This window comes from Chionomys nivalis, chromosome 2 (assembly GCF_950005125.1).
Source record: "Chionomys nivalis chromosome 2, mChiNiv1.1, whole genome shotgun sequence".
Classification (NCBI taxonomy): Eukaryota; Metazoa; Chordata; class Mammalia; order Rodentia; family Cricetidae; genus Chionomys; species Chionomys nivalis.
Genome location: NC_080087.1, coordinates 11,917,639 through 11,931,402, shown reverse-complemented (window position 1 = coordinate 11,931,402; position 13,764 = coordinate 11,917,639). Strand labels below are relative to the sequence as shown.

Here is a 13,764-nt window from a genome sequence, read left to right as displayed (position 1 = left end):
AGCCGATTCTCTGCTGCTTGCTCCTCACATGTGCGGTCCATGGGCAGAACTCAGGTCGTCAGGCCTGGCCTCAGACATCTTTTCCTACTGGGCCATCTGGTTCTCCATCTTATTTTTTTAGAGACAGGGACGTCACTGGACCCCTTGCTCTCTAACGGTTGGACTGGCTGTCCAACAATCTGCCCACTTCCCAAGCGCTTACAGATGCCCTCCACCACCGGGATCCGAACACAGGTCCTCATGTAGACATGACAGGCATATGGAGTCTTTCCCCACCCTCAGGACATATTCCCATCCTGCCTGTTATCTCCTGTGTGGAGTTAATTCAGGGTACTTGTGGCCACACATATCCATGAATCAGGGCTCCTGATTAAAGTTATTTAACAGCCAGACCATGGTGGCACACACCTTTAATACCAGCATGTGGAAGGCAGAAACAGGTGGATCTCTGAGTTCGAGAGAGTATGCTCTCTCAGTCTGCAGAGTACACTCCAGGACAGCTAGGGCTACACAGAGTTACCCTGTCTCAAAAAACCAAAACCAAAAAAAGTTATTTAATTGTCTAGGTTGTAAGTGTTCCATCCTGAAGGTCCTGGCTGGTGAAGCCAGCCATTAGCCCCACTTTTCCCTCCTCGATCTGAACCCTACCGAACACAAGCAGTCACCCACCTCAGGGAAACACATCCTTTGAGGTTACCTGAGGAGTATCTGGGCCTCAAGACCCTTTTGGTGCTAAAGAGAGAACCCCACATGAGCTGTCAGCAGACATGAATGAGAAGCCGCTGTTGGGCTGTCAGGGCAGGTGGCGGCCATCCACAAAGCCCTCGCCCAGGCAGCTGTATCTTTGAATAAGTTCCAGGGACTGTCAAAGCCTCCAGTGGTGCCCACACTGCTTTTCTAGTTGCCTGGGCAGCATGTAGCAGACGTTGTTTTCCCGGGAGTCAGAGTGGCCGTGGGGGGTGCAGAGGTATGTGTGTACAATGTCCTGTTAAGTCTTAACGGAGCGAGCACTTCTGTTTTTTACACCGTGGTTCCCCCTTCTCTTCCAGTATCGTCATCCTCTACCTAAGGTTTGGAGCACAAGTGTTGCAAGACAACTTTGTAGCAGAACTGTCGGCTCACTACCAGAACTATATCCTTGCCGTGGGGAGCCAGGCCTGCGGGCTGCTGGTGTTCATGGTTAACACCTTAGCTTGGACATTTACAAGGGATGGGTCAGCTCCTTAGGACCTGTGCTCAGCAGGCCTCAGGCGTGCCTTGCCCCCTTTCGGCTTCCTGTTGGCCCTGGGAAGGGTGACGGTGAGTTTTGTCAGTCCTCCTTGTTAGACAGGAAGCTCACACACAGCAGGACTGAGTCCATGCCCAAGGTTAGTCACTGCATAGCCTGGATCCAAACTGCTGACCACACTGGACCGTTCTCAGTGGGGCAGCCAGTCTTGAGCTGCTTGCTCCCGTGCTCCCTCTAGCAGAGAGAGAGGGAGAGGGAGAGGGAGAGGGAGAGGGAGAGGGAGAGGGAGAGGGAGAGAGAGAGAGAGAGAGAGAGAGAGAGAGAGAGAGAGAGAGAGAGAGAGAGAGAGAGAGAGCGCACTAAGGAACAGGCAGGGACGGTTGGAGTTCTGTATGCCAGCAGCTTCTTCTAGGCACCATTCAGGTGCAGTAGGATGCCAGCGTCACTGTGATGACAGTTTGGCTTGTGAGTCTGGGTGCAGGGAAGGCTCATTCAGCCCTGGAGCTTCAATTCCCGCTGTGCCCAGTCCATACCGTTTCTCCTGGCTTCTGTCCGTGGTCAGGTGGATGGGAAGCATGTGTGTCTTAGGATTTATGATGGCTATTTTATTACTTGTGATTAAGCTCTACACTGATTTCTTAGGTGCTTGAGGGTCTGTAGTGTGGAGGAGGTGGGGATCACTCCGAGCCTGGGTCAGTAGGACCTCATCCCCTTCCTGTTCTTTGGGAGTTATGTACCATGAAGGGTTCTTGTAACATCTAGCCATGAGCTTGAGCTGGGGCATCCTGGCGCCTAGGCCGTAGACCCCCTAGGCTGGTCAGTAGTTCATCCCAGAAAGGGATTCTGGGGAATGGGGGAGGAGGGGGAGGCTTGTGTGTCCAAACGCACGCTTCTCCCTTGACCCGCACCACCAGCGGAATTCCTGTCTTTCTACGGCCTGCTGAACTTTTACCTGTACACGCTGGCCTTTGTTTACTCTCCATCCAAGAATGCGCTGTACGGTGAGCCACCTGGGGTCTGGGTCGGTATCCAGAGAGCTGAAATAGAAATTTCCATTGGCTCAGGTTTTCCCCAGGTACAGGGCTCTGTGACAGAGAGAAGGCAGGTGAATGGCAGCCTGAACAGTGGTAGCCTGTGTTCAACAGTCTCACAGCACGTCTCTCTAAGTTTGTTTAGGGCTTGGGTCCTAGTTCCTTCGGACTCCTACCTGGGCTAATAACACAAAATGCTCTCATTCAAAATGCTTTTGTTGATTTTTCAGAGTCGCAGCTAAAAGACAACCCTGCCTTTTCCGTGCTGAACGACTCTGATGATGATGTGATTTACGGGTAAGTCAGTCACCGTGCGCATTCCAGCCTGTCTCTGCTTACTGAAATGACAGCATTTGGAGACTGTTGCCTGGGGGTGGCGGAAGGAGTTTTATGGCTTTGTTTTGTGTGCTTCGCATGGATTTAGTGACATTCCACAAGGCCTGCTTGTGTGGTAACTACAGACCAGGTCTGTCTGAACTAATAGGTGTGGAGAGTCGCGCTGGGGAGAGGGGACAAGTGTCAGGTGACTAAGAGGGAGGCTGTGAGAGGAGCTCTTTCCGTACAGCAGTCAGTGTGACAACAGAGGCAGCCAAGGGCTAACAGACGGGGACTGGAGAGGTGACTTAGTAAATCCCTGCTATATAAGCCTGAGGACCCCGGTAAAATGCCAGATTTTGAGCTGGATAGGGTGGCACACGCCTTTAATCCTAGCACTTAAGAGACAGGGGCAGGAGAATCTTTTAGTTCAAGGCCAGCCAAGGTTATGTAGTGAGACCCTGTCTCATAAAACAAAATACAACACAAAGAAAAGTCAGGCCCAGTACTCAGTGGGTCAACAGTCCCAGCACTGGGGATTGGGGACGCAAGGATCCCTGGGGCTCAGTGACCAGCCACTCCAGCTGAATCGGTGAGCTCAGTTCTGTAAGAGACCCTGTAAACAGGCAGATACAATGAGATGGAGAATGATTAAGGGAGACACTCGATTGCCCTCTGCCTTTAACACATGTGCACACACGGGAAAGTCCTGCCAGAGGGCAGCATGTCAAAGGTCTCTTCTGTGGCAGGAGCGACTATGAAGAAATGCCTCTCCAGAACGGCCAGGCCATCCGGGCCAAGTACAAGGAGGATTCGGACAGTGACTGAGCCCTGGCAGCAGGCGGGACAGCACGGGGACCAGAGGTTTCCCTAGTGACGTGTCCTGGTCCTTCTGCCTGTGTGTGTCTGGACTCTTCCTGGAAGCAAAGGTTTCCTGTTCCTTATTTGTTTACATATTTTTAAAAAGAAAAACCAAAAGGATTGAGATGTTTGGTTGGAATCTGCTGTCGGGTAGCTCCACTATTCCCGAAGAGGCTTGCTGGTAGCGAGCCCAAAGGCAGATCCTTTCACAGAGATACTGGACGAGATGAAGCCTGTGTGCGATCATGAGGAGAAATTACCCATTTTAATAAAAAGAATTATGTACTGTTTGCTCTTAAAAAGCAATTTGCTAACTCTGAGTTGGTGGGAGGCCTGATGACCGAGGTCCCAGCATGGCAGTCTCTTCTCCAGGGCTCCTTTCTGTAGCACTCTACCCTCAGTGGGGAGCTGGGCCTGCACCTGCCTCAGGTGGGCAGACTGCCTCCATCTCCACAGACACGAGTGGTCAGAGCGCTGACTCCCGAGCATCTGGAATGATGGCCTTGATGGCATCTGGTGAGCCACGCACGATGTAGCTGTCAAGAATGGTGGGTAGCTAGGTGGCAGTCCACCACTGCCACTGCCACAGAGCAGTTGAGTAGGGGTGTGTGTGTGTGAGTAGAAGTGATAACACAGTTGAGTTGGGCTGTGTGTGTGTGCACGTGTGTATGCCAGACTGGAGGAAGCCAAGGTGTCTACAAGTCGGTAGTCCTGTAAGCAAGGTGTCGTGCCACGGTGCTTCTGAAGGGTCCGAGTGTCGGCGTACACGACGGGATTGGGTCTTCTCTTCCTGTGGTAAGGATGGAAAACGGTGCCCTTCCCAGCCCAAGAGTTTCTGCAACTCCGCTGAATGTGAAACCCCAAAGAGTTCTGGTTTGGTTTTTTGTTTTTAATGAAAGCTATGTAAAATACTACTGTATCAGAAACTCTTTATTACCAAAAGTTTTCAGTTTAACATTTGGAACTAAAATGAAGACAAAGTTAAACATTCTGAATGGCTATGGAGACACCTTCAGATGAAGGAACTTACTTGGCGGTCGTCCTGTCCTTGGAGTGTTGCTGTAGAAAAGGGGTGTCACCCGCACTAGTGAAATTCAACACTGGAAGTCTCGTGTGTGTCGCTGTTCTCCATCACACTCCATGGAGCCTCCCACCAACACCTTGATGAATGCCTGCAAACCCAGAGGCCCAGGAACAGCTGCCCGTGTTCCCTTCATCTATGCACCAACTCAGATTTCTGCTCTGAGCTGCAGGTTACTGCCTAGGGATGCCTGGAGACTTCACTCTGCCTACCCGTCTTCTTAAACGTCAGTGTACTTTAGTATGGATTCCATGTGCATTGTTTAAAAAGAACCTTACAAATAGGAACATTTGAATGAAAATTCAAGCTGCAAGGTGACAAGTTTACATGATTCTGACACTTGCAGCGCTGTGATCCCCGAGTCGGTGTTCTCAGAGACCTTGGAAGGTTCTTACCAACACCAGCTCCTAACAGACCACTGCAGCTGCTGTCTTCTAGACACTGACTTGTGCTGATTTCAGGATGTTCCAATATGTGATAGTTTACATGCTTTGATCATTATAAAAAATTCTCCATGATTTAGGATGCTGTTTATCAGTCAGTGTAAGGTATTTTAAGCATTTATGTAGACTTGCGGACTTTTCTGTCCTGCAGTATAATTATAGACTGATCCTCGTGTCTGTGAAACTAAAATAAGGGAATGATTTTTGTTGTTGTTGTTGGAAATAGGAATTACAAAGAAGCACCTAAGGGGAAGTGGTCATGAAACTGTCTTCACACTTTCCCCCCTTGCGTCATGCACAATCATGGATTATAAGCTGTGTAGACTCTGCCTACAGATCTAGAGACTTGGGTGGGCAGACTGAAGCTGTAGGTCTTAGGGTCAAACACTAACCAGAAACTTTTGATAGTAATGAGAAGATTGTTTTGCTCTAAGGGAATTAAAGTTTTATAAATTTAAGTTACGAATTCCAAGAGCTGACAAGTTCTTTCACGGTAATGGTTTGAATATTACTGTCTTTGGGTATTTTTGATATTGGTCCAATCTAAGGGAACCTGGAAAACGAAGAGACGTCTCCTGGCTTCCCCTGAGGGAGCTTCATTATCATTGTGGATAGTGAGTCTGCTTGATTTATTGTCGAACCATTGTAGCAGTGACACGGTGCCTTCAAACGCCATTTAACTGGCGAGAAGTGGGGATGTGTGAGATACATCTGAGGCTCGCAAGGTGGGTCTCCATGCAGTTACAGATCGCAGTGAGTTTTCATGTGTGACGCCAACTGCAGAGTTTATAAAACAGACCTCACCAGGCTCAAGAGCTAAGCCACTGAAGACACAGGTATGATATCAGGTTAGAAGATGGTTACTAACTGTACAAAGAACACACCCATGAAAGGCAGAATTAGAAGGGCCTTCTCTGAGTGCTCCATGACGAACAGACCCGACACCTGATGTGTATTTGTACATTTGAGGGATTAGAAATCCGTTGCCTTAGTGATTAGATTTCTTTTTTGGAGGGATGGGGGAAAGGGGAGAGAGACAACTTTTTTTCAGGCCAAAGAGAAACTGATTTAGTCTGACACCTTACTAAACAGTTTATCTTGGTGTTTTGGGTGCTTCTGGGTCTAATACCGCCCCACGACACATCCCGGGACACAGAACAAGTGTGATTACATTTTATGACACAGGGTTTTCTGCTACTGAAAAATGCATTTTTTACAAATGTCTATAAATATTTTTTAAGTAAAGACACTAGGCTCTTAGTCCGGAAGGAACACAGGAACTGTGGACTAAGTTTGGGTGGAGCAGAGTCACCTGGGTAGTCAGTAAAGGAGTTAATAAATGCTTATTCATGGAAAACTCAGTAAAAGTCATGTTTTGGGACTAGCTTCTGTTATTAGACCTTTCGTTGCTGTGACAGAGAGAGACCTGAGGAAAGACTCACAGGACAGTTAGTCCAGTTCATGAGTGGTTAGCTCACTCCACCATGGGCCCATGAAGAACACAGTGCCAAGAGTGTGTGGCAAAGTGGCTCACCTCCTGGTGTCCAGGAGGCAAAGAGGGTGACAGGATGGGACCAGAGGCCTTGACCCCAGGGACATGCTTCTGTATCTGCTTCCTTCAGCAGCCTCCACCTCTAAAGTCTCCAGAGCCTCCCCAAATAGCATTGCCAGCACAGGCGCCTGTAAGGGCCATTTCACATCCAACCCGTAGCAGCTTCATGCTGACAGTGGCGTATTTCAGACTTTTCATCTTTTATGTATTACTTGCTTTTTACACGAGTGCTTTACAAAGAGGAGTCTTCAGCCTGGGGCACTGGGAGACAGCTGAGGGTAAAGTGCTCATGACTTGGGATCCACAGTTTCCATGTAGAAGCGGGCACAGTGGCATGTGTCTGTAACCCAGGCTGGGAAAGCAGAGCAGAGGCCGGTGGCTCCTGGGCCTTGGTGGCCAATCTAGTCAAACAGTGAAGTGTACATTCAGTGAGACAGTAAGCTGGAATCAGACAAGCATAGAAGACACACTTGTGAGTGTGCGCTCCTGCACAGACCACGCGTGCACACACCAGGCAAACGGTAGTACCAATCATAGTGTCTAATGTAGCCCGTAAGAACCCCAAAGTGGGGCTGGAGAGATGGCTCAGAGGTTAAGAGCATTGCCTGCTCTACCAAAGGTCCTGAGTTCAATTCCCAGCAACCACATGGTGGCTCACAACCATCTGTAATGAGGTCTGGTGCCCTCTTCTGGCCTGCAGGCATACACACAGACAGAATATTGTATACATAATAAATAAATATTTAAAAAAAAGAACCCCAAAGTGGTCAACAGACAGCCTGGTCTTTGGGGTCCCTCACTATGATTTGTGATTTGGAATTAATTGGACAGGCTGCAAGCCCTTTGTGATACCCAGGCAACTGCACTGTGACCAGAGTAATTCTGAAAGTCTCTTGTCAGCCGTGTACTAAACACATGGCTGCTAGTGAAAATTCAACAGTATGGCATTAAAAGGTGCAGTGTACCGCGCTGAGCCAAGCATGCAGGAGGTGGGGCTCACTGGCTCGTCCAACTTCTACCCTTTCACTTCCAGAAAGCAGGAACTAGGCATGGAGGGTCACCACATGGCTGGGCTCCTGCTCCCACAGGTAAAACCAGCACACTTCTGTTCTGGAGGGCCAAGGCAGAGCTGCAGTTCCCCCCCTTGACTAAGATATTTTATGTTTACCACGTGGCCGGGCAAAGAATCCAAGGAGGTTTTTTTCTCCTATGCTTTTTTTGCTTCCTGGTTTGTGTCACCTGAGATGGCTCAGCAGGTGAAGGTGCTGCCACCAAGCCTGCCTACCCGAGTTCTATCCCTGGGGCCCAGGGACGGAGAAAGAACCAACTCCCACAAGTGTGTAACGGCGCTCGTGGTCTCGCTCACTGTCACAATAGTAATGTAATTTAAAAATGAAACAACCAGACTGCGGGGGAGAGACATCTGCCATCGTTCCAGGTCTCCGAGGGAGGCTCATCTTGTCACGTGTGTCCAACCTGCCTCTGAGGTTCACAGCCTCTCCGGCTCCACCAGTGTCACCAGGTCTCACCATCACAGTAAAAGACAGGCCCATGACCTGTTCTGAGCCCGTCAGCCAGGGCAGGGTGTTCACCGACACTCTTTATGTCAGCGTGCAAAGGGCTGAAAGCAAACTTTAAAAAAAATACTTCTGAAGGCAGCAACATAGATTCATGTGTGATGCTCCAGACCACAAAACACCAAACTTTAATTTTGAATAATTTATTATTCTAACAAAAGTATAAAGTATGGAAAATTAGTGTATCTGAATCATTTCAGAAAGTAGAGAAAGATTCCTCCTAGCAGACTTCGGTTTTTAGCACCTTTGAAAAGATAGAGTTAAGACAAGCGGCGCTACCAGCCTCAGGTGACAGCTGGCTGCTCACCTGCCTGACGCCGTGCGGGTCCTGTGACCGTGGAGTCATTGGTTTTTTTTTTTCTCTACGTTTCGAGTGCCACAAAACACAAAGAGGAGGAAGACGTTCACCCAATCCCTAGCTGGTGGTTAAGATGAAGGAGAAATGTTGAGACACGGGAGGCGGCAGGCTGGCAAGGAGGTCAGATGGAGAGTCCGAAGGCACTGACGATACAATACATGGTCTTGTTCTCCCATCGGACTGTGCAGCTCCCTACAGGGAAGACACACAGAAAGTGACTTCATTTACAGATAAATGGGCAAGTGTCTACAGGATGTTTGGGTAGGGGCTCACTATGCAATCCAGGGTGGCCTCAAACTCTCGGAGATCTGCCTACCTCTGCCTCTCTAGATGTGGGATTAAAGGTGCCACCTCTATGCCAGGCAGTGATAACTCTTACAGAGATGCACGGAGAATGTGAGACATCTAAGCGCGCACTTCACAGAACACTGCTCTGGACCACAGAGCTATGGAAAAGTTGAGGAGCAATGGGCATAACAACATTTCCCAAGAGGGTGAAAATCCTACCGTCGGTAGAGCTGTCCCAGAAGCAGGAACTCGCGGTGTGTAACCCAGCTCCATTCTTCTGCATGATTACACAGGTCACTTAAATTAAACAAACTTGTGTTAGAAACCTTGGCAACATAAGTTCACTTTGCCTGCTTTAAATGTAGGTAGATCACACGGCTGATGTTCCTAAATTATAGATATTACCTATCTATGTTTCCTTTATCTTAACATGTTCTAAAAATGTCTGACCAGAAATCCTGTAAATGCCTGTTTGACATAAGTCCTGCAACAGTGGTATCAGCCTGATGAACGAAGTGCAGGGTTCATTCACTATACAAGAGACCTGGCCCTGAAATTCAGGAACTTTCTTTGAGCTTAGGCAACAAATTGCTACACCTCTGATCAGTGTTTAAAGAATGGTATCAAAACACACAAGAAGAAGATCCATTACCAATGTATTTAAATGGCTTCCCCAGCTTGGTGAGTTGGCTCAGAGTCTGCTCCACGACATTTGTGGTCCACTGATTGACTTTGCTGTGCTGGTAGGCATTGCCGCCGATGGCACTTTCTATAGCCTAGGGAAGAAGCACAGAGCTTACGGACGGAGTCCAGATACCACACCCTCCAGTCAACGGACATGGCCCGCAGTCCACCTAGCAGCTAAAGACAGACCCGGGGAAGACGCGCACGCTTATGCTTAATCTTGGGGCTCCTTTGCATGCGTGGCTCCCTTCAGCATCACACTGCGTTCCAGTTATGTTTACACTGGCTGAAGATCTGTGTTTCACAGAATCTGTCAAACGTGTTCAACATTTTGACTAAACAAACAGATTGACTGTTCACGCTACTGCTAATATCCTAGATAAGCAACACTTTCTTATAGAAGTTAAAAAACATTTTATTTTGCCAATTTTTTTGATAAAATTTGACATTTTTATCAAACCATAAAATATGCAATCTGGTAGTGTATATTAGATGACATTTTACTGGCTGTATAGCTGGCAATACACAACCGATCCAGTCTTCTAGTGCTTTTCGCCCTCATTTTATGGGTTACGTCACCACACTGCCCAGCCTTTCACATCCCAACGCTTGAGCTGTGGTGGCATTTCCCCCATGTTCCAGGGCTTCTGCAGAGTGTCCTCACTGTCCTATCCCTGCTTCCCATCCAGTGACCCCTGGGTCTTTCCCCAGTAGCCCCACTCCAGATGCCAGTGCAGCCCCTAGCAGCTCCCTCCCCGCCTCTTCTAATCTGCATTCACTAAGGGCCATGACTTGTTTTTAGACACAGGCTCCGGGGCCCTCACTGCACAGTGGTGAAGGAGCAGGGTCGGACACTGCAGGCCGAGTGCAGCAACTGGTCTTCTCAGGATGAAAACCGACATCATAGACGCCATGACTTCCAGCTGCAGACCTGGGGCTCTCACCAGTCACGCTAACACAGCCCCTAGTTGCCCCATAGCCCACTCTAGGTTGAGAACACACCACGGGCTAAGGACCAGTGGTCTGCTTTAGTCAGGGTATTGCCAGATGCCTTGACACTTCCAATGCCACGTGAAATTTCCTGACTCAGTGTACATAGTTTGTATAATGAGAGTAAGTTTTACATATATACGTAAAAATATTTGAAAAGCCAAAACACAGGCTCAAGAGTTGTTGAGATTTTCCCCATTTTAATTCATATGGCGTTTCCTTCATACATGCTGTGCTGGCTAGTTTTATGTCAACTTTACACAAGCTAAAGTCATCTGAGAGGAGGGAGCCTCAACTGAGAAAATGTCTCTATAAGACCAGGCTGTAGGCAAACCTGTAGGGCATTTTCTTAATTAGTGAATGAAGGGGGAGGGCCAGCCCCTTGTGGGCGATGCCATCCCTGGGCAGGTGGTCCTGCATTCTCTAAGAAAGTAGACTGAGCAAGCTATGGAGAGCAAGTCAGTAAGCAGCACCCCTCCAAGGCTTCTGCATCAGCTCCTGCCTCCAGGTGCCTGCCCTGAGTTCCTGTCCTGACATCCTACAGTGATGAACAGTGATGGGGAAGGGTAGGTCAAGTAAACCCTTTCCTGCCCAAGCTGCTTTGGTCATGTTGTTCCATCACAGCTACAGTAACCCTAAGACACAGCCATCGATCAAACACCTACCTCCTTTACAATGTTGCTCACTTCGTCGACAACAAATGCAGTCTGTTAAGGAAGAAAACTTAGATAAGTTTGGTTTAAAAGCTCTTTCTCCACAGCATCAATAAACAAAGTGAGACAATGAACGTGACTCAGAAACCAGGCTGCTGACCAGACAGAGGACTGCACTGCTCAGAGCCCAGAGACGCGAAGCAGCTGGTGCCACAGGGTCCCTGCTCTGCAGGATCGAAGCACAGGTAAACACTGTTAAAATCCCACAAGAATCCTTTCTCTCCTTCCCTTGCAGCCGGCTGGTGGAACCATTAACCAGTACAGATGTTGTATTATGAGTTACTCGACTTCCATGCAAACTAGCTGAAGAAACATAACCATTTTAGAGACAGGACGTTCTCTTCCCTGAGGTAAACAGATTAGGACCTGTAATGTGTAAGAGGCTGGTGTGTGTCACATTTCTCTACCCTGTGGGCCATCAGTAAAGCAGAGCCTTAAGGAGTTCTCTTAGTCTCCTTCTGACAAAATAGTGGATCTGAATGAGTGTAAGCACGTCCTGAAAATGGCATTGGCCAGACACTAGCCTGCCAGTGTGCTGCTCATTTGAGAACAAACTATTCCAAGTTCTGGGCCATCCTTAGCACTGGCAGCCCCGAGGCCTCTGCCTTCCTGGTAGAAAGACAGACAGTCCTGTTTTGTTGAAGACATTTCCTGGCTGCTGACCACCGTGGGCCCTACCCTGTTCTAGTATTGGGTAATACCCCTTTCTCTTCAGGAGGACAAGAGTTGATGACCCAGCTCACTTGTTAGACTCCCAAAGTCATTTGGAAACAAAACTGAATCACTAAACTAGTGCAAACGTGGTGTCTTAGAGAGTGAGTCAGTGGGAAGACTCTTCCTGAGTAAGTACAGTGATCCTAAACCACAAAGCAAAGTCCCTTCCGCAGCTTTCCACACAGCTAGAGCAAGAGAAAGACCGAAGGGAAAGTGTCTGGAAGCCAGTGGGCAGTGCCAGATGTTACAAGAAAGATAAATGAACTGAGGAGAATCTGGGAGTTGGGGCCGGCAGAAAAGGTAAGCACCCATCCTCCTGCCGCTAACATCCCGTGTAAAACTCAGACTGCTCTGCCCAGACATCTCTAGCCAGTTCACGTGCACAAACTGGAACTACAATGCAGTTTTAGGGGCTTTCTCTCCACAAGGGCCATTTCCTTTTTATGAAGTTCGACTAGCCGAGACTACAACACAAACCAGTTTTTAGCCTTCTGCCAGTTTGCTATCTGGGTAAGACAGCCCCTTTGCCAGCTGCATCCGAATCGTGGCCTGAGATTATTCAGTTGGTTTCCAGCAGCATTGAAACACAGAGTGATACTGCCATAAAGTTTGTGTTGAGAAATTAGACCAAAACTGAAAGTCTCTGATAAATGCAAATGGCTTACTCTTCCCTCAGAATATCCTTAGTTGAACTACATTTTAGAAATGTCAAAAGAGGAAATGTTAGGCTTTATTTTATTTTATTTTTGGCAAACTGTGTAATACATGGGACTTTAATGAGCTTCAAAAAAGATCATTCAGGAAGAAAAAAAGGAGCAACTATAACTGGGGCGTCCATTCAAGCTGTTTCCTGAATAAGTCAGAACGAAGGAAAAGCCATTTTGACAACACATCAAGTCAAGTGTCTAGGGCACTCTGGGGCTTGTATTCTACCCTCCCCCCCCAGGAATGAGCGATCTCATTACTATCTTAAACTGAGATGAAATGTACCCCGTGGTGGTGGGGAGCGCTACACTGAAGAACAAGGTGCGGCACCTAGACAAAGGCAGGTTCTGTTTGCGCGTCTGCACTTGCCAGAAGGACAGCAGACCCCCACTGCAGAGACCGGGAGCAGGCCCTGTGCGCCCGTGTCATCAGGCATGCCACTGCAGGACCCCTACTTTCCCAAGCCGGCCCCGGCTGGGGTCTGCAGCAGCGTTAAAGGGGCAGATGATGTCATCCCCCGGCGGAGGATGGGAGCCCTACCGAGTCCACCAGCCCGCACGGGCACCGCCCACGCGGGAAAGACTCGGAGTGGCCCGCTGGGAACCGCCACCCAGGCTCATCAGCCTCGGGTTGGGTGGCCGTGGACAGAAGTAGCTGCGGCTTCCCAGGCGGGGCCGCGCCACGCCTGGATCTCGGCCACCACCCTCCCGTGGCCCATCCCGGCGTTACCTCTTCGGAAGCCTGGAAGTCTTCCATCTTTCCTCTACCGCGTCTTCTCCGCCGCCGAGTAGAGTGGACTGCGCAGGCGCACCTAGGCCCCGCCCACTCCTCCGCCCCCGCGCCAGGGACCCTGACCACTACCAATAGCCACCCACGCTCTAAGACCAGGCCCCTCCCACTAGGGGGCCTATCGCCTATCGCCCGCCCCGCCTACCAGTGACTCCGCCCACCGCTCGGACCCCGCCTCCTACGTTTCCAAGTAGCAGGGCGTGACTCTCAGTCCTCCTGGAGGTGGTTGCCAAAGAAACTGTCAGAGTTGCCTAACCGCTCTCTAAACTGTGGCAACCCAAACCAAACAAAGGCTCAAAAGCCAGTGCAAGACGGAAAGCACGGCCCTGGCCCTCCCTCCCGCTCGCACTGTTGAAGTTGATTGAAACTTTCAAATAAGTCCGAACAACTAGGAACAAATTGTAAAATGTCGCGACAGTACCAGTACTGCGCGTT

At 49.2% G+C, this 13,764-nt stretch overlaps 2 protein-coding genes across 4 annotated transcripts in view; one reads left to right on the top strand and one right to left on the bottom strand.

The window, feature by feature from the left end:
- The window catches only part of Tmem181 (transmembrane protein 181), a 60,401-nt gene extending 54,980 nt beyond the window's left edge, over window positions 1-5,421 (top strand). For all 3 annotated transcript variants that reach the window (XM_057761318.1, XM_057761317.1, XM_057761319.1), the window contains 4 exons: window positions 1,050-1,132; window positions 2,140-2,229; window positions 2,490-2,556; window positions 3,324-5,421. In XM_057761318.1, the coding sequence (XP_057617301.1) occupies window positions 1,050-1,132; window positions 2,140-2,229; window positions 2,490-2,556; window positions 3,324-3,402 (319 nt within the window). In that variant the 3' untranslated portion in view covers window positions 3,403-5,421. The remainder of the gene's footprint in view (window positions 1-1,049; window positions 1,133-2,139; window positions 2,230-2,489; window positions 2,557-3,323) is intronic.
- Window positions 5,422-8,206: 2,785 nt separating this feature from the next.
- On the bottom strand, window positions 8,207-13,328 carry Dynlt1 (dynein light chain Tctex-type 1). The gene is made up of 5 exons (XM_057762118.1): window positions 13,270-13,328; window positions 11,074-11,115; window positions 9,387-9,510; window positions 8,954-9,031; window positions 8,207-8,638 (listed from the first exon to the last, which is right to left on the bottom strand). Exons 1-5 carry the CDS (start codon window positions 13,294-13,296, stop codon window positions 8,568-8,570), a joined length of 342 nt encoding a protein of 113 aa, XP_057618101.1. The 5' UTR covers window positions 13,297-13,328; the 3' UTR covers window positions 8,207-8,567.
- Between the last annotated feature and the right edge of the window lie 436 nt (window positions 13,329-13,764).